General features: G+C 42.9%; 1 protein-coding gene across 1 annotated transcript in view; it reads right to left on the reverse strand.

Annotated features, from left to right (window-relative positions):
* Positions 1-23,262, reverse strand: part of LOC110961801 (anoctamin-1-like) — a 113,575-nt gene that overhangs the window by 85,212 nt on the left and 5,101 nt on the right. Inside the window, 4 exon segments of the mRNA XM_022209545.2 lie at positions 6,706-6,760; positions 7,588-7,739; positions 10,437-10,535; positions 19,091-19,471. Of these exon segments, the coding sequence (XP_022065237.1) occupies positions 6,706-6,760; positions 7,588-7,739; positions 10,437-10,535; positions 19,091-19,471 (687 nt within the window).

The following is a 23,262-nucleotide window of genomic DNA, read 5'->3' on the forward strand; positions in this document are numbered from 1 at the left end:
TATTTTTCCAAAAATGAATTGGGGTCTATGGAGCAAAAGCTTTTTGGAGCCAACCCTAGCGGACGGCGTGATATTGCAAGTTTTTGACACTTCTGGGTGGGCTTCAATTTTGGAGCCAGATGCTACATCCACTTTATATACAGTCTATGGCCCGGAGAAAACCCACGCATGCACAGGGAGAACATGCAAACTCCATGCAGAAAGATCCCAGGCCCACCCCGGGATTCGAACTGGGATCTTCTTGCTGCAAGGCGAAAGTGGTAACCACTGCTTCACTGTGCAGCCCTTGGGTCAGGTGACGTGGATAATTTCTTTAAGACACCCCACCTGTGGTCGTGGCTGACAACCTATTTAAACCCCTGTCAGCCACTCCCCAGTGATTTTTCTGATTCCACTTGGAGCAGCGTGGCGTGTAATCGCTGAGTTTCTTTGAGCAAAAGCGTTTGATACACACAGTCTGTGCCGCTTACTTTCAGTGAGTTTGAGAGGGTGATTGTCTCTCGTGGTGGCTGTGTGCGTTCTCTTTGTAACGTCCTGTCTGTCGCATTCTCTGTGTTGGCATAAGGTCTCTGTGGAGGGGCTTCTGTGCCAGATAACACAAGGATCCTTTCTCCCGGTCCCGATTGGGCGATGGGAGAAGGCTCCGTGAGTTTGTGGACAGAGCTGGTCAAAAGCGTCTGATATGCACAGTCTGTGCCGCTTACCTTCAGTGAGTTTGAGAGAGTGATTGTCTCTCGTGGTGGCTGTGTGTGTTATCTTGTGACGTGCTGCCTGTCACATTCTCTGTGTTGGCAAAACGTCTCTGTGGAGAAGCTTTTGTGCCAGATAACGCAAGGATCCTTTTTCCCGGTCCTGATTGGGCGATGGGAGAAGGCTCCGTGAGTTTATGGACAGCGTAGGCTAATAAGTACAGTTGGGAGAGAGGAAAAAGCGTTCGGCACACTTCTGCATGGTGGTCTCGTGCGGGATTCTCACGAGATCTGGGTGCTGTTCCTTCTGTGCAGTTCTTTGTGTGTCCCTCTCTCTTGGCTATATATATATATATATATATATATAAATTAAAAATAAATATATACACATACGGGTATATATATATACACATTAATGTCATGGCATCCTTGGGCCATCGCTGTGTGGTGTGTGGGATTCAGCTGCCCATTGAGGATGGTCATGATGTGTGTGTGCGGTGTCTGGGAGAGGAACATGTGGCAACAGCTGTAAACAATCCATCATCATGTATGGATTGTTTGATCCTGCCAAAACGATCCTTGGAGGCTCGGCTCTGTGTTTTTAGACCCAAGCGTGGCAGTTTGGTTGCGCCACCTCCTGTTCTCCAGCAGACCAAATGCCTTAGGTTGGAGGAACTTGAAGGTGGCTCCTGTATGGATCCCTACCTAAAGTTTCCTCCCATGCCTGGTGAAAGAAGCGAGGAGGGTCTTGAAGCCGATAACCAGGAAGATTGTGAAATTAATGTGTTAGGAATATCCGATGATGGTGAGATTGAGGGAATGACTGAGGAGGATGAACAGACCAAGGAAAATAAACGCCAGCAATTTAGGGGTCTGGTTCATAGGGGTTCTCAGGCCCTGGGGCTTGGACCGGTGTCAGGTCAGGTCCTCCCCCGTCACATTTTGATGATGAAGAGGATCTCACAGAGGAAGAGGTGCCATTTGGGGTGCCTCTCCTTCCTGATATGGTGGACCTGATGCAGAAATCATTTCAGAATCCCACCGCTAAGCTGGGTTTTTCGGCTACTGCCCAACGTATGTCTGCCATGCAGGACAAGGAAAAGGTGGGCTGTGGTTCCTTGCCTCAGTTGGACCAGACTGTGTCTGCTCTCTTGTTTCCGTCCAGCTCGGTGTTGGGGCCGGCTAGTCCATCTGGTGAATGCAAAATGCTGGATGCTTCACTGGCTAAACTGTATTGAACAATGGCTGTTCAGACACAGCTGGCAAATACAGCTTCCATATTTGCTCTGTATCAGTGGAAGTTAGTTCGTCAGCTGAACTCTGGGACAGAGGCCCGCCTTGTTTCAGAGATACAGGTAGTGTCGTCTATGTTGTCAGCACTGATGAAGGAACAGGCGCTGGTTGCTGGGAAGAGCATGTCGTCGCTCTGGGTAACCAGGCGCCAGCTGTATCTATCTAAGTCAAAGCTTCAGTCGGAGGATAAAGGGGTCCTCCTGAAGTTGCCTGTTGTGCCGACAGCTATGTTCGGCCCTGGTGCCACTACTCTTTTGCAGCAAGCGCAGGCGGCCCGCCGCTGTGCTAAGGAGGTTTCTAGTGCATTGACTGCTAGGCCCAGGGCTAGGTGGTCGGGTCCATCTGGCAGTAAGAGAGCGGAAGCTCCCATGCTGCCACGAGGGTCAGGCTGGGGCCCTGGTGACCTGAGGGCTACTCTGGAGGCACGGCGTGGGCTTGCAGGTGCTGCCAGAGGAGTAGCCAAGAATAAATCTGGCACAGCTGGGGACAAGCCGAAGCCCCTGTTTTCTTCCTGACGTTATATTATTTCCAGCCGAGGTTTAGCCAGACTCAGGTCGAGCGACAGCCTGGAAGTCGCTGGGTGTGAGCCCCTGGGTGGTTTCAACCATGACCCAGGGGTATCATATTCAGTTTGCTCAGCGTCCCCCTACATCAAGGACACCAACAGTGGTCACAGTAGTGGATGCGGAGAGGAAGGCTGTCCTTCAGACAGAGGTTGGTACCCTGCTGGAAAAGGGAGCCATCAGGGAAATACCATGCGGCAACAGATAGGCTGGATTTTACTCCCGTTATTTTCTCATCCCCAAGTGGGATGGGAAACTGCACCCCCTTTCTGGGTCTGAGAGGTCTGAATCAGTATCTCAGACGCTTACCGTGCAAGATGCTGACCATCCCACGGGTGAGACAGTCCATAAACAAAGAGGACTGGTTTGTGAAAGTGGATTTGAAGGATGCCTACTGTCAGATTCCAATCTAGGAGAAGCACTGGCGCTTTCTCCGTTTTGTATTTGAGGGCAGGGAATACGAGTTTCAGGTCCTGCCATTTGGTGTCTCTCTGGCTCCACGAACCTTCACAAGGTGTATGGAGGCAGTTCTGGTGCCACTGCAGCAGAAAGGGATACAGGTGCTGAATTACCTGGACGACTGGGTCCTCTGTGCTCATTCAGAGGCCCAGTGCCAGGCGCATCTGCCTATTCTTCTCAATCATGTCTGACACCTTGGCCTGCGACTCAACATGGAGAAGGTCATGTTGGTGCCGTCTCAACAGACGCAGTTCCTGGGTCTAGTGATAGATTCCCAGGCAGGGCTGTTGATGCTGACAGAGGAGAGACAGATGTCCCTCAGGACATGCCTCTCCCAATTCAGAGTAGGGGCCAGAGTCACAGGGAGGCTGTGTCTCTGTCTCTTGGGTCTGATGGCGTCTTCAGTCCAGGCAGTCCCGTTGGCCCTCCTACACATGCGCCCAGTACAGAGGTGCCTCATGTGTTGTGGTTTGGATCCCAGGAGTCACTTGAACACATTAGTCCTGGTCACCAGACGGTTGCAAGTGTCTCTACGTTGGTGGAACAACAAAGAGAATCTTGCCAAAGGCAGCGTTCTGGGTCCGGTGACACATCATCATTTAGTAATGACAGATGCTTCACTGATGGGCTGGGGTGCAGTGTTCAGGGGAAGTGGGGTCAGCGGCCACTGGGATACTCCCCACACTCCCCACGACATCAGCAGCTTAGAGCTGATGGCAGTCTATCTCGCTCTGCGACATTTTCTGCCGTATCTCCAGGGCCAGCAGGTGCTGGTGAAGACGGACAGTGTGACCGCATCCGCATACATCAACAGGCAGGGCAGGCTGGTTTCTCCTCGCCTTTGCAGGTTGGCACACCGCTTGTGGCTTTGGGCACACCCCAGGTTTCTGTCCCTGAGGGCGGTCCATGTGCCAGGGGTGGCGAACCATACAGCAGATCAGCTGTCCAGGGGGGGCCCAGACCCAGGGGGGTGGAGACTGCACCCACAGGTGGTCTTGGAAATTTGGCTCCGCTACGGACGTGCAGAGGTCAACCTGTTCACGTCAGAGGAATCGACCCACTGTGCTCTTTTCTTTTCCCTAGGGGGAGACAATCCTCCCCTTGGAGCAGATGCTCTAGCTCACCCATGGCCACAGACTCTGCTGTATGCGTTTCCCCTATTTGTCCTCCTTCCGTCCCTCCTGCAGAGGGTACGAATGGAGCAAATGAGGCTTATTCTAGTTGCTCCAAATTGGCCACACATGACCTGGTTCTCAGAAATCCCACCATTGCTGGACGGGACTCCGTGGGAACTCCCAGTACGGCGGGACCTGTTATCTCAGGTGCAGGGAACTCTGGTTCATCCCTTTCCCCAGGACCTGCGGTTATGCGCATGGCCCCTGAGGGGTCTGAGTTCCTAGCTATGGGGCTGTCCCCTTCGGTGGTCCGCACTATGCAGGATGCACGCGCACCGTCAACAAGGGCACTTTACGCCCGTCGGTGGCGGGTCTTTTTGTGCTGGTGTAAAGAACGCCATATTGACCCCCTGGCTGCCTCTGCTCCGGCTGTCCGTCAGTTCCTGCAAGGACTGCTGGATGCGGGGAAGTCGCCCTCCACTCTGAGGGGTATGGTTGCGGCAATTAAGGCAGCTCGGGTGGGGCAGTACCAGTTGCCTGAAGAGGCAGAGAGACTAGTGTCCCAGTTTCTTAAGGGCGCTAGGAGGCGGGCTGGCCTGTGGTCTCAGCCTTCACTCCCACCCTGGGACCTGGAGCTGGTGTTGCGGGCTCTTGAAGCACCTCCATTTGAACCTTTGGAATCAGTGGACTTAAAGTGGCTGTCATTTAAGTCTGCGCTTCTTTTAGCACTGGCCACAGCAAAAAGGGTGGGTGAACTCCACGCTCTCTCGGTGCATGAGGACCTGTGTAGGTTCTTGCCTGAAGGGGCAGGGGTGATCCTGCGTCCTAACCCAGCTTTCCTTCCAAAGATCCTGTCTGCTTCTCAGCCCACTTTGGACATGGTGATACGCTCTTTTTACTCTGCATCGACAGAGGGTGGAGAGCATAGACAGTTGCTTGTGTGCCCTGTCAGGGTCCTCAGGGTGTATCTGCAGTGGACAAGGGTCCATAGGCAGACGGATCAGTTGTTTGTTTGTTTTTGGCCAGATCTCCTGGGGCAGCCTCTGTCAAAGGCTTGTCTGTCCCACTGGATTGTGGGGACTACTCAGCAGGCGTATAAGGGGGCAGGTGTGCCCTTTCCAGCAGGGGTGCCAGCACACTCCACTTGAGGCATGGCAACATCCTGGGCATTATGGCGCGGTGCATCTCTTAGTGACATTTGTGCGGCGGCCACCTGGTCTGCCCATCTACGTTTACTAGATTCTATCAGTTTAATGTGGCTGCAGGCACGTCGTTCAGTGAGCGAGTGCTTGGTGCAGCCCATCAGTAAGGTTCTTGTCAGTCAGCCTTGGGTAGGCTGGTTGAGTGGCCTCCTCACCTCCCTGATTTGGCCCTTGTGACTTGCAGGGCCAGCTAGCCCTTGGTAGCGTCTGGCACCAAGGCTTTAGGCTGCAGCATCCTGCGTCTTGAGGAGCTGGCGGGCCGGGGGTGTGTATATAATGTATATAGTTTGTTTGCACACACTGTTGTTGTAGAGCACTTTGGTGGCGGGGACGTCTCATTCGAATCTCACATATCTCAGCATGGGATGTGGCTGCTCTATCTCATTGCGGTGTGTCTTACAGATCTCCAATAGAGATATATATTCCATATATCTCTGGGTGGAGGAGAAGCCTTGAACGATAGAGAACGTAAGGTTACGTGTGTAACCAAGGTTCTCTGAGTGAAGAGGTTTCCCCTCCACCTCAAGGCCGCTCAGGGATTCGTTCCATCAGATTAATATCACTGGGGGAGTGACTGACAGGGGTTTAAATAGGCTGTCAGCCACGACCACAGGTGGGGTGTCTTAAAGAAATTATCCACGTCACCTGACCCAAGGGTTCAGGCACTCCAATAGAGATATATATTCCATATATCTCTGGGTGGAGGGGAAGCCTCTTCACTCAGAGAACCTTGGTTACACACGTAACCTTACGTTTGACTGTCTGGGGAGGGACCTCAAGATTGTCTCATTGATATTTGCATCCAAAGCATAGGGGCCACTCTTTTAAGAAAAGAAATGCACACATTCTGAATAGAGAAGGCATATGGTTAAGAGAGAAGTCAAGGAAGCCACCTATGTGACACAGATACTCCTAAATACCAGTGATGTCAAATGAATTCATACTTGGGTCTGTTAACAATACTGCACTGTACAGTGTAAACACGTATGCATGTGATTGCCTATTGACTAAAATATCATAATAAATTATGTCAGTGCTATGCATTAAAGTGACACATCAAAACAGAATGGATGGCAGTCCCATCTCTCATCATGAACAATAAACAGTTTTCAGGCTGTGCTTAACATCTGATTTAGTAATAAGAGTACACATTTTTTTGCCTGCACAATAAATGTTAAAATGACATAATCATTTTATGTACAAGACAAAGATGAAGATGAAGATGTGACCATAGTTTTAAACACATTTATACTGATATTACCACGAGGTCAATTATTTTTGTTGTTTAGTGTGTTGTACGTGTCAGTAAAATAAGTTAGCCACAAACCACAGTCATGTATAGAGATATTTTAAAATGATGGGTCACACACAAACTTGGACTTACTATTGAACTCCTGGTTTTACTGTCAAAGAAGTAATCTTTGTCTGAGAGGTCAAACCTGATAACATACACAAAAACACAAAATGTCACTGTTTGTTTTTATGTCTGTTTAAATTCACTGTGCAGACTACAGTCAACACACAACAAAAAAATGTCAGCCTTCCAGAAATATGGCAATATTTCAAGTCTTGTTCAAAAATGTTGTTTGGCTTTTGCATCTCTCAGTGCTACTGCAGAAATTACTTAGTAATAAAAGTTCTAAATATTCTTTTAATCAGTCATACATACACCAGTCACACACACACACACACACACACACACACACACACACACACACACACACACACACACACACGTCTGGTTCTGCTATTCCTGTGGGGGCTTACCATTGACTCCCATTCATATCTAACCCCTAACCCTTACCCTTACCCTAACCCAGACCAAAACAATGCCTAACCCTAAAGAAACTTTTTTGCACTTTTACTTTTTTCAGTAACAACAACATGGCCAAGAAAACACTGTTTCCCCCCGTGGGGACTTCATTTTTGGTCCCCACCGTGACACGAGTCCCCACCGAGATAGCAGAAACACACACACACACACACACACACACACATAAACATGTGCGTGTTTATCTATACCGGTGGGGCTTGGTGGAGACTGGAAAAGTCCCTGGAAAAAGTAAAAGTGCAAAAAAGTTTCTTTAGGGTTAGGCATCGTTTTGGTCTGGGTTAAGGTTAGGGTTAGGGTAAGGATTAGGGGTTAGATATGAATGGGAGTCAATGGTAAGTCCCCACGGGGATATAAGAACCAGACATGCACACACACACACACACACACACACACACACACACACACACACAAAAGTATAAAAGGTTTACTTACAGGTGTTGTTTTTCCCTGGAGAATGTATGTGACAGGTGTTTGATGTTCTTGAGTTGATGTTCTTCAACATGAGGGTGGAGGGGCTCCAGAACTTTACTGACCAGAGAGCTAATTTTCTCCACAATACCGCTTGATTGTTTGACTTCATACACCTACAAATTCCAACAAAATAAATCAAATCTTCTTCATATATATCACACATTTAGAACACAGAAACACCTTGTTGCAAATATTTGAGCAAGTTTGATTTCAGCAATACTGAATGAACACATAAAAAATATAAGCAATTTTACTCATGAAGTACTTTAAATTTAATTGTATGAATGTTTCTCGATAGTATTTTCAATAACATTTCACAGTGTTTCATATTTGTACAAGTAAGGTATAGGCCAGTCAAGTAAAGTGGTTTTTACAAATAATATAATGATTAATTACTTGTGTGACATCTTGCTGGACCTCATTAGCAGCCTTGCAGCAGCATTCTGAATTAACTGATGATAGTCTAAGATGACTTGCTGAGGCAGATGAGAAGGGAATTACAGTAGTCTAACTGTGATGATATAGGAGCATCAATTCGACTATTTTAACACAGACTGTGACACAACAGACTTGAGTCTGGCAATGTTTCTGAAGTGAAGGAAACATATATATGTTAATAATTTTATATGTTTTTTTGTAATTGATTATTGCAATAATGGGTCAAATATGACACCAGGGTTTCTAAAACTGCAATGTGAAAGATAGGGACCTATCTTAGAGGTTATGCTGTCTTAACCAACAAAGAAAACCTTGGGTTTTGTCCAGATTATACTGCAGATAATTGATTGCCATCCAGTCCAATCCCATAGCACTCAGACGATTCCTCAGCAGTTCATCAGTTTATCGGTCTCTTCAGGTTTAAAGGAAACATGCAGCGAAATATCATCGGCATAGTAGTGGTAGGAGATATCTCAGAAAAAACACCACAAGATAGGGCAGCAGTAGCAGAAATATAGGGAGAATGTGATACTGAAAGATAAGACATGAACCACTCCGAAACACTGCCTATGTTTCTTAATCAAAATGTCGTGATAAATAGTCTCAACAGCTGAACTTAAGGTGCATGTCCGCCAGATGCGATTTTCCTGCACGGCAATGCACCGCATTTGAAAATCGTACAGACGGCGAGCGGGCCACAACATTATCATGTGATTGCGCTTTTAGCTTGACAGTCCAGCAGATGCATCGGATAAACACAGCGACTCAGCTGCAAACTTTCCCTTTTATTTCGAAAACACTAATGGTTACGATGCGTGCGCAGATACAGCGGTTATAAACTTCTCCTCCATGGCGAACTGTGTTCAACACCTTCTTTAAGCACCTTGCCTGCCCCTGATTGCACAAACGCTTCAACTCGGGGGGTGGTCTGCTCCTGGATTTCAAGCCAGACCAACATGGCGACTCAGCTGCAAACTTTGTCTAATATTACAAAAACATATCAGCGAAAAGTAGTTGAGGACAGTTTCACGATGTGTGGGATCTCTGCACGCCAGAGTCGAGTCTACTCCATGCAAATGAGCCATCTCATCACTCAGTTATGATCCGTCTACATGATTCCACTATACGAAAAACACTGGGTGTAAAAACATCATGGGAGAGTTGCAAGGCTCAAACTACTCCTGACCAAAAAGAACATTTGCAAAAAAAAAATATCTAGATGAGGTTCAAGACTTTTGGGATAGCGCCCTGTGAACTGATGAGCCAAAGGTGGAACTTTTTTGAAGACATGGGTTCATTACATCTGGTGTAAAGCTAATACTGCATTCTGCAGAAACATGGTGGTGGTAGTGTAATAGTTTGGGGCTGCTGTGCTTGCACAAGACCTGAACGACTTGTCATCATTGATGGAGCCATGAATTCTGCTCTCTGTCAGAAAATCCTCCTGGAGAATATCCACCATCAGGTCATAACCTAATGCTCAAAACAAATTGAGTCTGCAGCATGACAATGACCCAAAGCACACAAGCAAGTCCACCACTGAATGGCTCAAGAAGAACAAGATGAAGGTTTTGGATTGACCGGATTGACTTAAATCCAATTCAGATTCTGTGGCAAGACTTTAAAAGGGCTGTTCATGATTGAAAACATCTGAATTAAATGTGCCTGAAATACAACTATTCTGCAGAGAAGAGTGGGTCACCTCCATGGTGATGTAAAAGACTGATGACAAGCTGTAATTTAACTGTAGTTGTTTCTGCCAAGGGAAAAAACAGTCCTTAGGTTTAGGGGGGCAATTATTTTTTTTGAAAGAAGTGATAGAGTTTTTTTTTTAATTTTTTTTAAACATATCATTTATAAACTGCAATTTGTGTCTTGTGGCTTCTCCCTGTCTAATATTTAAAAAATGTAAATATTAGGTTGATGATCTCGAAAGTTTTAAACAATCATTCAGAATTTCAATGATTTGACATGAGAGCTAGCTCCCCAGCTCTTTGCAGTATTGCTTGTTGACATTTTTGATATTTCCATCTCTTAGTGCATTTCATGGAGCGGGAAATATTGAAAGTAGAAACTACCTTCTCTGGTGTCATTTTGATCTTAAGAAAGCATGACAACAAAGTGAAAACAAAAATGTTCTGTTTAAATAATGCCTGTTTGGACCTAAAAAGGCTGACATACTGTATTACAGTATGACAGGTGGAGTATTAATAAACAGCACTGAATCTGATTTTTTATCAGTGAGTTCCCAAATTCATTTATGTGAAAGACAAGATGTTATTTACCCCATTTACACCTACAAGTTGAATTTAGATTTGCTTTATGCAGATATTCTAATAATGAAGCAACGAAAATATAGATATAAAATTTACCTTCTTGGTGGGCATCTTTAACTTCATGAATTCAGCTTCTCGACAGAGAACGTTCCAGGGAGCATGAATCTTCACAAAGCCCACACCTGGAATCTTGGTCTAAGAGACATACAACGTAAAAAGCATAAAAATTAATTCAACTTTGCATTTCAAATGTCTTCATTCCAGGTGAGATAAGGTGTCTGTCTGTTTGTCTGCACGCACCTGCATGCGTGTGTGTGTGTGTGTGTGTGTGTGTGTGTGTGTGTGTGTGTGTGTGTGTGTGTGTGTGTGTGTGTGTTTATCTATAACGGTGGGGACCCGGTGGGGACTTCAACCTGAATATTGCTATATAGGTGGGGACTCGTCTCACGGTGGGGACCTAAAATGAGGTCCCCACGGGTGGCAACAGTGTTTTCTTGGCCATGTTGTTGTTACTAAAAAATGTAAAAGTGCAAAAACGTTTCTTTAGGGTTAGGCATTGTTTTGGTCTGTGTTAAGGTTAGGCTTAGGGTAAGGATTAGGGGTTAGATATGAATGGGAGTCAATGGTAAGTCCCCACCAGTATAGATAAACAAACGTGTGTGTGTGTGTGTGTGTGTGTGTGTGTGTGTGTGTGTGTGTGTGTGTGTGTGTGTGTGTGTGTGTGTGTGTGTGTGTTTTGGGAATGGGGGTTGATTAATAATCAGAAGTCTAATCTATCACATGTTGTACACTGCAGCATCTCATCACCCAGCTATAGAGTGTCATTTCCATGTGATTTGATCAGTGGTCAGTTGTATGCAATGGCTTTACATTCCAGTATGGCATTCCTCAAATCAAAATTAACCTATAATGGGGTAAAAGCAAAACGCTGGTGCATGAGTCTGCATTTATCCTGTTACGACCAGCTCTGTAGGCCACAACAAAGAAGGAAATGCACAGAGGGTTTTCAGTGAACCACAAGATTATTTGTTAATAAAGTACATAGGAGTGGGGTGTGGTAGTTGGGATCAATAGTGTGTGAGGGTGTGTGGTGGTAGTGGAAAATGTGCAGTGCATGTTGTCAGTGTAAAACAAAACCGAATACCACAAAGGACCTCGTGGCTGGCTGGAGGTGTGGAGTGGAGCAGTGAGGAGCTGAGCGGTGCAAAGCACAGCAGAGGCAGAGACAGCTCTAGCTCAGCCAGCTGGCTTATACAGCCTGGTGCACTTCCTAGGTGTGGCTGGTTAGATGATTACAGCCACACCCAGACAGAGACCTGTAACTAGAGCAGCAGCAGACAAAGGCTCTGGGGCTGTAACAATCCAAACATAGTAAGAAATTATTAGACTATCCGCCATCTAAAAGGGATTTACTCTATATTGAGTACTGCAGATAGCTGCAGCCGTTTGACGATATCAAGACACATATAGTGATTAATTAGAAGTCTCTCATTTGAGCAGTGTGACACCAAAGTGTGGAGCCAGAACAGAAAGTCTTCCTTTTAGGTTATTTTTATTTTACCACTTGGATAGCACACAGCCAACAAAATAACCATACACTCCTCCATATACATTAGACTGATCAGTGAGAAGGCATTGGTTTGCTTTGAATGCCCAGCCCTATGTCAACTATTTTAATGTCTGTTGCTCCACTGCATGTTTGCGGGGTGGGTTGGGGGCGGGCATGGGTGGTGGGGAGGTATGAGTGTTCCTGTACTGTATGGGATCGGGAGGAGGGGGGGTTCAATACTCGGATGGTGAGGCATTGTTTTTAATCTGTAAAGCACTTTGAGCTGCATGAAAAGTGCTATATAAAAATAGTTTGATTTGATTTGATTTGATTTGATTTGATTTGATTTGATTTGATTTGATTTGATTTGATTTGAATGTGAGAGACACTGGAATTATGGAGGTGCATTGCTCCATTAAATGATATAACAATGCTAAAAAGGTGGAAGGAGGCAATGGGACACAGGATAAAACACTTTTATTTCATATCTTACAATGTTATGGTGCCATTTATGATGTGAAATACAGTAGAATTAAAACTTCAGTGGCTTTTGATTAATGTCATAATGTAAATGGTTTTTATTATTTAAATCTAAATTTTATTTTTGAGTCTTTATTTTATTTCATTTTATCTAAGTTAAATAAAACCATATATGCAAATATGAGGTCTATGTCATATCATATTGTTTGCATTGTGCTACTCTGCATAATTCAGTTAACAATTACCTGAAGAAGCTGTGTTTCATTTGTTTACATATTGTCATAACACTGTTAATAAAATAGTATTTCTCAGCAATGAGAGTAATGAGAGTGCAATTATTAATCACCTGACCCTTCTAGTGTCACATGGACCATTTGGTGACGCATATTACAGTATATGTGGGATTTTCTGATTTTAAATTTTGGGATCTGTGTTATCTGTTTCTATATAATTTGTTTGAAAGGGCATGAGAGGAGTTCATGTGGCTGGTCACTGCAGAAAACATGTCCCGACTCCATCTGCTAATTCAGTGTTTCCAATGCTAATAATAATGCACTGAGTCTGTCATCCATGTTGTGCCGATGTACGTCTGGTTTGTGCCAACACCTGTGACCACTAAAGTTGCAAAATTACTGGTTTCATGCAAATGGGAATGTGTCTAGTGTTTAGACTTGTGCTCGCATCACCATCTGCATTTTCCTTCATGAAAACTGAGTTCACAATCTGTCCCTCTATTTTGTCAAATTGTTGCTCAAAGGGAATTGTGAGTCATTGGACCTTCCTCTATAATAAAATACTGTAGGGTTTTCACCTCATTATAGATAATGTGTGTTCTTAAAACTGAATTAAAGTCAACTGAATTCAATTTATTTAAATTAAAAATAAATTACTGAAGTGAATTGAATTTTAATCTAATTTAATCTGTATACTGATTTTAAGAGGATGAGAGGGCCTCATGGGCCATTATTGAACCTTGACTCCACCTTGTGATTAAATCATCCTTCTATTTATTTATTTATTTATTCTACATTTGACTAAATCTCATTTGATCTACCACTGATCACCAAAACATTAGAAAATTGTTGGTCATGCATGGGTTGTGTTGACTTTCAAGGTCAGTCATTTCAAGTCACTGCTGTGACTAGGGTTATTTTCTATTTTTATCCTGGCATTACGATATTTCATACATAGACAGAATATCAGTTTACACTTTTACATGCCTGATACACAGATACGTGTAAAACTGCAGCCCTGCAAATAGTTTCATAGAAATTGGCTGCCACTTAATTTGTTGAAGACATTAAGGAGTGGATGTGCCCTAACTTCTTGTAGTTACTTACAAACAAAGCTTGTCCATGTCCAAGCTTTTCTATAAATGCAGTTCATTTGTGAGAATGACCTAATTCTAGACAAGCTTGATGTGAAATGTTCATAGTAAACTTGTATATATCATGTTTTAAAACAACTGGTTGTATGGTCAGAGGTCAGCAACCTTAAACACTCAAAGAAACAGACAGACAGACAGACAGACAGACAGACAGACAGACAGACAGACAGACACTTCATTAATCCTGAGGGAAATTCAAAATTTAGACCCATTTCCCACATAAAAGAAAACACCGGGAGCAACATAACTCTTCTGACATTTAAAATGAAGATAACACTGTATAGTTTGTTATCCTCATGCTATGTATAAAAAACTATAGTGTTGCATTTATGAAATCAATGAACTTATACAGAGAATATGAAGTTACATTAACTGTAACCCTATGAATATATGCAAAATGATAGGCAACTAAAATATTTATTAGGGCTGGGGCTTTAACTCATTAAATTTTGATTAATTACTTAAAAAATAAATAATTTAATCGCACCTTCCTCAGTTTCCTAATTTCTGACACACCGGTAACACTGATGAACACTCCAGCCCAGTAGGTGGCAGTAATGAACATAAAATCTGTTGATATCAGCACACAAGAAAGTTTGCTGAAGAAAAATGAGACCGCATTGAGCTTGTTGGGCAGAAAGTTTTCATACAATAAACTTCCCGATGGCAGCTTTGATAAAAGCATGGCTGTGTGCTAAATTGTGCGACGGAGAGTTTTCTGATCATCTCAATGTAAAACATGTCGCTGCGAGCACCAGAGGTAACATTAGCTACCACAGTCCTGGTATCGTCAAACAGTGTAGCCATCCTATAGTAGACCACTTTTCAAGAAATTGAAAGTGCTTGCATTTACAAAGTCTTAAAATGTTGAATGTAACAGCTACAATTGCACTTTGAGTTTGTAGTAATCTGTGAATGTAGTAGACAGATGCACAGATTAAAAAAAATGCACAGATAGATATAAATTAAATAAACACTTTTGCTGTTTACATTCACATATATGTATACCCATCGATTCAGTCATCAACCAAAATGTATTTGAATTGAAAACCATTGCTTATTGTGCTAAATTTTGCTATTTGACAAAATGTGATTAATCAATCACAAAGCCAGTAATTAATCGTCCCACCACTAATATTGATCTTATTTGATTGATGTGATTTTTGCTCCTGAACCTCGGTATCTGCACATCAGGGGCTGTAAGCTGTCATCTTTAATATTATTCATGCTGGAGAAGACTTGCTCACATACATACAGTGCCTTGTGAAAGTATTCGGCCCCCTTGAACTTTTCAACCTTTCGCCACATTTCAGCCTTCAAACATAAAGATATAAAATTTTAATTTTTTGTCAAGAATCAACAACAAGTGGGACACAATCGTGAAGTGGAACGAAATTTATTGGATATTTTATACTTTTTTAACAAATAAAAACCTGAAAAGTGGGGCGTGCAATATTATTCGGCCCCCTTGCATTAATACTTTGTAGCGCCACCTTTTGCTGCAATTACAGCCGCAAGTCGCTTGGGGTATGTCTCTATCAGTTTTACACATCGAGAGACTGAAATTCTTGCCCATTCTTCCTTGCAAAACAGCTCGAGCTCAGTGAGGTTGGATGGAGAGCGTTTGTGAACAGCAGTCTTCAGCTCTGCCCACAGATTCTCGATTGGATTCAGGTCTGGACTTTGACTCGGCCATTCTAACACCTGGATACGTTTATTTGTGAACCATTCCATTGTAGATTTGGCTTTATGTTTTGGATCATTGTCCTGTTGGAAGATAAATCTCCGTCCCAGTCTCAGGTCTTTTGCAGACTCCAACAGGTTTTCTTCCAGAATGGTCCTGTATTTGGCTCCATTCATCTTCCCATCAATTTTAACCATCTTCCCTGTCCCTGCTGAAGAAAAGCAGGCCCAAACCATGAGGCTGCCACCACCATGTTTGACAGTGGGGATGGTGTGTTCAGGGTGATGAGCTGTGTTGCTTTTACGCCAAACATATCGTTTTGCATTGTGGCCAAAAAGTTGGATTTTGGTTTCATCTGACCAGAGCACCTTCTTCCACATGTTTGGTGTGTTTCCCAGGTGGCTTGTGGCAAACTTCAAACAAGACTTTTTTGGATATCTTTGAGAAATGGCTTTCTTCTTGCCACTCTTCCATAAAGGCCAGATTTGTGCAGTGTACGACTGATTGTTGTCCTATGGACAGACTCTCCCACCTCAGCTGTAGATCTCTGCAGTTCATCCGGAGTGATCATGGGCCTCTTGGCTGCATCTCTGATCAGTCTTCTCCTTGTTCGAGGTGAAAGTTTGGAGGGACAGCCGGGTCTAGGTAGATTTGCAGTGGTCTGATACTCCTTCCATTTCAATATGATTGCTTGCACAGTGCTCCTTGAGATGTTTAAAGCTTGGGAAATCTTTTTGTATCCAAATTCGGCTTTAAACTTCTCCACAACAGTATCTCGGACCTGCCTGGTGTGTTCCTTGGTCTTCATGATGCTCTCTGCACTTTAAACAGAACCCTGAGACTATCACAGAGCAGGTGCATTTATATGGAGACTTGATTACACACAGATGGATTCTATTTATCATCATCAGTCATTTAGGACAACATTGGATCATTCAGAGATCCTCACTGAACTTCTGGAGTGAGTTTGTTGCACTGAAAGTAAAGGGGCCGAATAATATTGCACACCCCACTTTTCAGTTTTTTATTTGTTAAAAAAGTTTAAAATATCCAATAAATTTCATTCCACTTCACGATTATGTCCCACTTGTTGTTGATTCTTTACAAAAAATTAGAATTTTATATCTTTATGTTTGAAGGCTGAAATGTGGCGAAAAGTTGAAAAGTTCAAGGGGGCCGAATACTTTCACAAGGCACTGTATGTGGATCTGAACGTCGACAGACTACAAATCCACAGGCTACTTACGCACTGGTGAGTGTCACACGTTGACTGTTGCGACGTATATTTTGACCAACGAAAAAATTAAACACATTTCATTTTGTTGTTACAAGATCACCATAATCTCTAAATTTAGAATTACTATCTAAAAATTAATGAACTAAAATGAAACAAATTTGAATTAAATGCTCATTATTTATTTGCCGAAGGGAAGATAAATAATGAGAGCCACAATGGAGGGTTGAAAGAGCCACATGTGGCTATGGAGCCCTGGGTCGCCAACCTCTGACCAAAACCAATAAGGTGCAAACTCCTGTGGTCATTAATGTTGTCAGTAAATTTGATAAGATTTGTATGAAAACTTTTCAAGTTACATTATTTCTCATGTAAAAGTTTTCCCTGATGGTGGTGCTGGAGAACAGGTCAACTCACTGATAGGTTTCATTGTCAAGGGTTTATTTATGTATTCAATAAATAAACAGAGGACCAGACACAAAAACGTGGTCATCAATTTTATGTAAATCATATATCAAATATCTGACCCCAAGGGATATTTGTCAGATATTTGTCAGATTGACCCCAAGGGTAAAATGTGTTAGTAATATTTGAGGATAATAGAAGAATTGAGCTTATTTTTTCACCTTCATTACTTAATTGTCCTTTCTTAAACCTATTCACCTATTTTAAATCAATAGTGATACTTCAGTTGCAACAATACTTCATATTCTAAAACTCTTTAATACCTTCTGATGCCAACGTGTGAATTTACTTTTTAGTTTGACGTATAATCATTGGGGTGAAACAGCAATCCTATCACGTGACAACATTTTTTTTCCACAACCTGTGTTGCAGTAACAACAGACACATAGCTGACACATTAAAGGTGACAATAACAACTGTTTCCAGTGGAGCTTAGTTTCTCTTCTTCACATGTGGTGGGTTATTACCTCTAAACATTCATTTTTTTTCCTTTAGTACATCATCTTAAGTGAAATATTGCATTATTTATGCAAACAGTTTGAAGTACAGGGTGTCCATAAAATCTCTTTACAATTTTAAGAATTTATTGCAAAGGCAGTTGGTAAGATATCTTAACCACATTTATTTTATTGTTATTAGTGTTTATTAAAGTTTGTAACCACATTGAAACTGTGTGTTTCAGGTATTCTGTGGGTGAAAAAGGTACCGTTTAATGAAACCCTAAAAAAATGGCTACTCCTCAGACTGGTGAATTGGAAGGGATGGGCCAGTTCCTTGGCCACCACATTCACCAGATATCACTTCCTTGGACTTCTTTCTGTGGGGTTGTGTTAAAGATATCGTGTATCGAACAAAGATACGGGACATTACTGACTTGAAGCGAAAGATTTTTGATGCCATTGCCACCATTGATGAAGCAATTCTACCGTGAAAATGGCAAGAAATCAAGTACTGTCTTGATGTAGAGAAGTCATGCTGCTATAGGCCTAGGCTGCTGGGGGACTTCTCTTGACGCACTGAGCCCTTCTCTATCTACCTTTACATTTAATATGTATACCGTTATTGCAGTACATTCACTCTGTTTCCCCCTGTGCTATTTCTCCGAGTGTCCCTGGTCCCAGAGCTGGATGCTTCAGATCTGCGGTTGATGTTCCACCAACTGGTCTAGTCTCCACCATGTCCACTGTGGGATGCTGCTGCTGACCTTCCTCCAGCCCTCCGCTTCCAACTCCCCTTTTCCACCAGTCAACTCTGCATCGCCTTCACTATACTTGTTATGCTAACTTACATACTGTTTGAATTTTACTGCTAGCTATATATGGAGTATGTTTAATGTTAGAACCGTACATCATAAGAGTAAACTATGAGTCAGTTTTCAATGTTAGCTTAACTTTGTTTGAGTCACATATCCTGTCTTACATGTATCCAAATGTGTGTTGTGTTTTCCTTGCTTTCCCACCCCTCCCTCTTCTCCCATCCCTCCCCCTTGCCCTCCTCTGTCCCTCTCAACCCGCCCGGCCAGCAGGCAGATGGGTCCCCCCTATATAGAGCTGGGTTCTGCTCGAGGTTTCTTCCCTGTTAAAAGGGTGTTTTCCTTGCCACTGTCGCCTTTGGGCTTGGTCTGGGGGTCAGGCATATGGGTTCTGTAAAGCGTCTTGAGACAATTTAACTGTAATTGACGCTATATAAATAAAATTGAATTGAAATGAATTGAATTGAATTGAATGTGCTTCATTCAACTAATGGTGCCCATATAGAGGTGTATTAAATGAGGTAGAAAAAACTTTTACAACTACTGTTTACAATAGAACAAATCTGGTTAAGATATCTTATCAACTGCCTCTGTCATAAAGTCTTAAAATTGTAAAGAGACTTAATGGACACTCTGTAGTATTGTTTTGTACAGTTGAGTGTGTCAGGAAAAATATATTAGAAAAAGACACAAACTTACAACTTCCTCTTTCTCCAACTCTAGGCCCATGTCTCTCAGTTTCCCTTCGAACTCTTCCCTCCGGAATGCCTTGTGATCCTCATGGCCGTTAAGGGCTCCTCCCTCCATGTCTGCCATCGGCAGTGACTGCAAGCATGATGGGTTTCCTGCCCTTTGTGCCTGATGATGTCGGAGATCTTCGCCACAGTTGTGAGGGCCACGGCGTAGACTGCAGGCAACTGCATTTTCAGCAAGTAGTTGCACTGACTGCCGACTGGAGCGGCCCCCACCTGGTTTCTTCACAGGGTAGGTGAGAACATAATCAACACGCCGCTGACCATCCTGGAAGAAGAGGCCATTCTGGCAGTGGGTGTTTTCCTCTGGGGTTAGAGCCTTCAGCAGCTGACAAAATGAACATGGGGACAGGCAAGCGGAATAAGTAGTTAGGATACAGGAAATAGCTTGTAGGTATTTGTTTATGCGAACAGTTGTATTTCTTTCAAATTTCATTGATGAATGATTTTTGCTTTGTTGTTAGGATGGGAATAAAGATCAACACATGGTCAAGCAAATTCAGCATGATATACAGATGTTGATTAAGGACAATACAATGTAAAGCTTTTAAGCTTTCTTCCTATTTGTATGGAAAAAGATTTGAAGCCTTTCTGCACATGTACAGGAAAACATGGCTTTCTTAAGTTCACATTAGAGAGCAGATGACAGGAAATGAAAGGGAAAAAGCTGGAAATGATATTGATGCTCACACACACACACACACACACACACACACACACACACACACACACACACACACACGTTTGTACTTCTATCTTAGTGAGGACATCCATAGGCGTAATGCATTTCCTAGAGCCTTACCCTAACCTTAACTATCACAACTGATTGCCTAAACTTAATCCTTACCCCAACCAAACCTCAATTCATACCTGTTCTCTAAAAACAAGTCTTCACCCTCAAACATGGGTGTTTCAAAGTGAGGACCGGCCAAAATGTCCTCACTTTGTAAAAATGTCCTCACTTTGATAGTTAAATGCAGAAAATGGTACTCACCATGTAGCAAGTACAAGAACACACACACACACACACACACACACACACACACACACACACACACACACACACACACACACACATCAAACCTGTTTTTTACCTACTGAATTTCTCACTCCCCAGGACAAATTCTGTGGTGTGCCTGCATGTAAAGGCAGTGAAGATAGTGAAATAGTGAAACACAGATGAGCAAAACTTGCTCTCTACATAACCTTCTCCTTTCGTGTTTCAAATTACTCAGTTACTTGGCCACAGTGTACTTTAGGGCATTTTTGTTTGTCACAGCTCGTACGAAGGTGTTTGAGATGCAAGGTTTAATTCATTTTTTTTCTTGTGTCGAATACTGAATATGACATCAAAATTGTATGCACTTGTCTTTCTATGTTGTATGCCTCTTAGATTAAGATTCCAGTGATTGGCTTTGTGAAGATTGATGTTCCCTGGAACATTCTCTGTCAAGAAGCAAAATTTATTAAGCTAAAGATGCCCACCAAGAAAATAAGGCTGTGCAGTAAATCTATACTTATATGCACAGGGTATTAACATTTGCTGCATTTGCACTGTTCACTGAATTACAAAATGCAGTTTCTATCACTTTATTCAATTTAATTCAATTAAGGTCTGTTTCATTTCATTTATATAGCGGCAATTCTCAGCATATGTAATCTCAAAGTGCTTCACCTAGAAAGTAGTGGGTAGGTGAAGTAGTGGAAGTTGGGGTGGGGGCAGCAAAAGAAGATTTTTTTCTGACTACTGAATCATCCACAAATGATCACCACAAGGCTAGTTCCTTTCACCTCTGCTCTTCTCCCTGTACACCAACAGCTGCATCTCCAGTCACTAGTCGGTCAAGCTCCTGAAGTTAGCAGATGGTATCACCCTCATTGGACTCATCTCCGGTTTGGACGACTCTGCCTCCAGATGGGGAATTGATCATCTGATGACCTGGTGCAGGCAAAACGTCTTGGAGCTCAATGCTCTGAAGACAGTGGCAATGACAATAGACTTCAGGAAGGGCCCATCGCCAGTACCTCCCATCACCATCACCACCATCAATATGAGGGTGTGGGGGCCAGATTATGTTACATGGAAACAAAAGAAAATACTCCCCAAGATGTCCCTACTAATGCAGGGAAAAAGACAAGTAACACACACTTTAAGAAAGCACTGATAAACTGTGTTTATCCCAACTGGGCCTTCATCAAGTCATGACAAAGATCTGGAAAAACACAGCATCGCTGCAAATAGAAATGAAAGGAACAGGAGGAACAACGTTGTTATACCATATGTGGTGTCCCTGAGCAACTCAGGAGGATTTTCTCCAAACATCATATACCAATGTACTTCAGACCCAGTAACACTCTGAGGCAAAACAAAACAAAACAAAAAAACGAGGACAAAACACCAACACACAAATGAAGCAACATTGTATATGCAGTCAAATGCAGCAAAGAGTGCACAGACTTGTACATATGGGAGACGAAATAGCAGATCCACAAGCGCATGTCTCAACACAGGAGAGCAGCTCATCAGGACAACACTCAGCTGCATGTGAAGGATGAAGGACATTCCTTTGGGGACAGTAATGTAGACACTCCAATCCGAAAGCAAAGATCCTGGAGTGAATGCAAATCACTCCTGACAAGGCAGACTCTTATCCATTTATGTTTCTCTCATTGGCATTGGGCCACCTAACTTCCTAACAATTCACACCTTGAGGCATGTGAGCTCTGAGTTCTAAACTGGCCATTAGCCATGTGAGCTGGAGAGTCACTGAAGAAGCCTCTCAAATGAGAAGTGAAATTTCTGCAAGAACCTTAAAGAGAAGTTCAATTGATTTCTATTGAAGCTCCCAAGAAAAGAGAGAGACAGAACATTTGAAATGCAACTTTCAGAAAATGTTTTCAAAATGTTGCTGATGGCTAAGATGGCAGATTGTTTCTGAAATTTTTTTTACCTGTCTGTGTAGATTCTTAGTTATCCAAGTCATGGCTATCCAGCAGGAAATGAACGGGTTTGTAAAGATTTGTTGATTTGGGGGTATATCTGGGACTTCAGCAAGTTAGATCTGAAGAAGCCTCTCTAATGAAACAGACAAACACCTTCAAGAACCGAAAATAAATTCTGGACTGCCTTATATGGAAGTTCATAGGATTATGTGTCTCTAATATATTTACAAGTTCATGGTCAAGATCAAATTTCTTTAAGAGCACTTAAAAAACACACCAGGTTTGTGCCTAAAAAACAAACAAAACTATCCATCCATCCATAATCTATACACTGCTTAATCCTCATTAGGGTTGTGTGTGTGTGTGTGTGTGTGTGTGTGTGGGGGGGGGGGGGGGGGCTGGAGTCTATCCCAGCTGACTTAGGGTGAAGGCAGGGGACATCCTGGACAGGTAACCAGTCTATCATAGGGCTACATATACAGACAAACAATTACACTCGCATGCACACCTACGGATAATTTAGAATCACCAGTTAACCCAGCATGTCTTTGGATTTTGGGAGGAAGCCAGAGAACCCGGAGAACACCCATGCATGCACAGAGAGAACATGCAAACTCCATGCAGAAAGGTCCCAGGAAGGGGGGAAAGCAAACCAGGGATCTTCTCACTGCAATGCTAAGTGCTAACTACCAAGCCACTGTGCAGTCCACAAACAGAACTAACAGAATGTTATCATGTCACAATGAAATGATCTTTGACATTTTGGAAACAAAATGCTCTGAAATGATCATTTCATACTATTGTACTATGAGACACTTGTGTGAAAATTGTCATAATTTGAATAGGAATTCTTTAATTAGAGGAGTCACAGATAGAGGAGTTGAGGCAACAAGCATTTCACAAAGTGAGACATCCTCACCTCGCAACTGTTGTTTTAAAGCTGCGTTAGTGGAATATGACAGGTGTCACAGCTGTGTCAGCTGTCCTTTGTTATTATAATCTACCATTGTGTTTTCTAATCTCTGTCGGATGAGCAGAACAGTGTTCATGACAATTTACAGTATATATTAACTTTTAATTCAAGTTACAGCAGACCAGAATGGGACAAGCATGTATAGAGTTTTTTTTTTAATTTGGCCTGCACATGCGCTGTAGGGTTTAAAAATGTTGTGGCAC

The sequence above is a fragment of the Acanthochromis polyacanthus genome, chromosome 8, assembly GCF_021347895.1.
Source record: "Acanthochromis polyacanthus isolate Apoly-LR-REF ecotype Palm Island chromosome 8, KAUST_Apoly_ChrSc, whole genome shotgun sequence".
Taxonomy (NCBI): domain Eukaryota; kingdom Metazoa; phylum Chordata; class Actinopteri; family Pomacentridae; genus Acanthochromis; species Acanthochromis polyacanthus.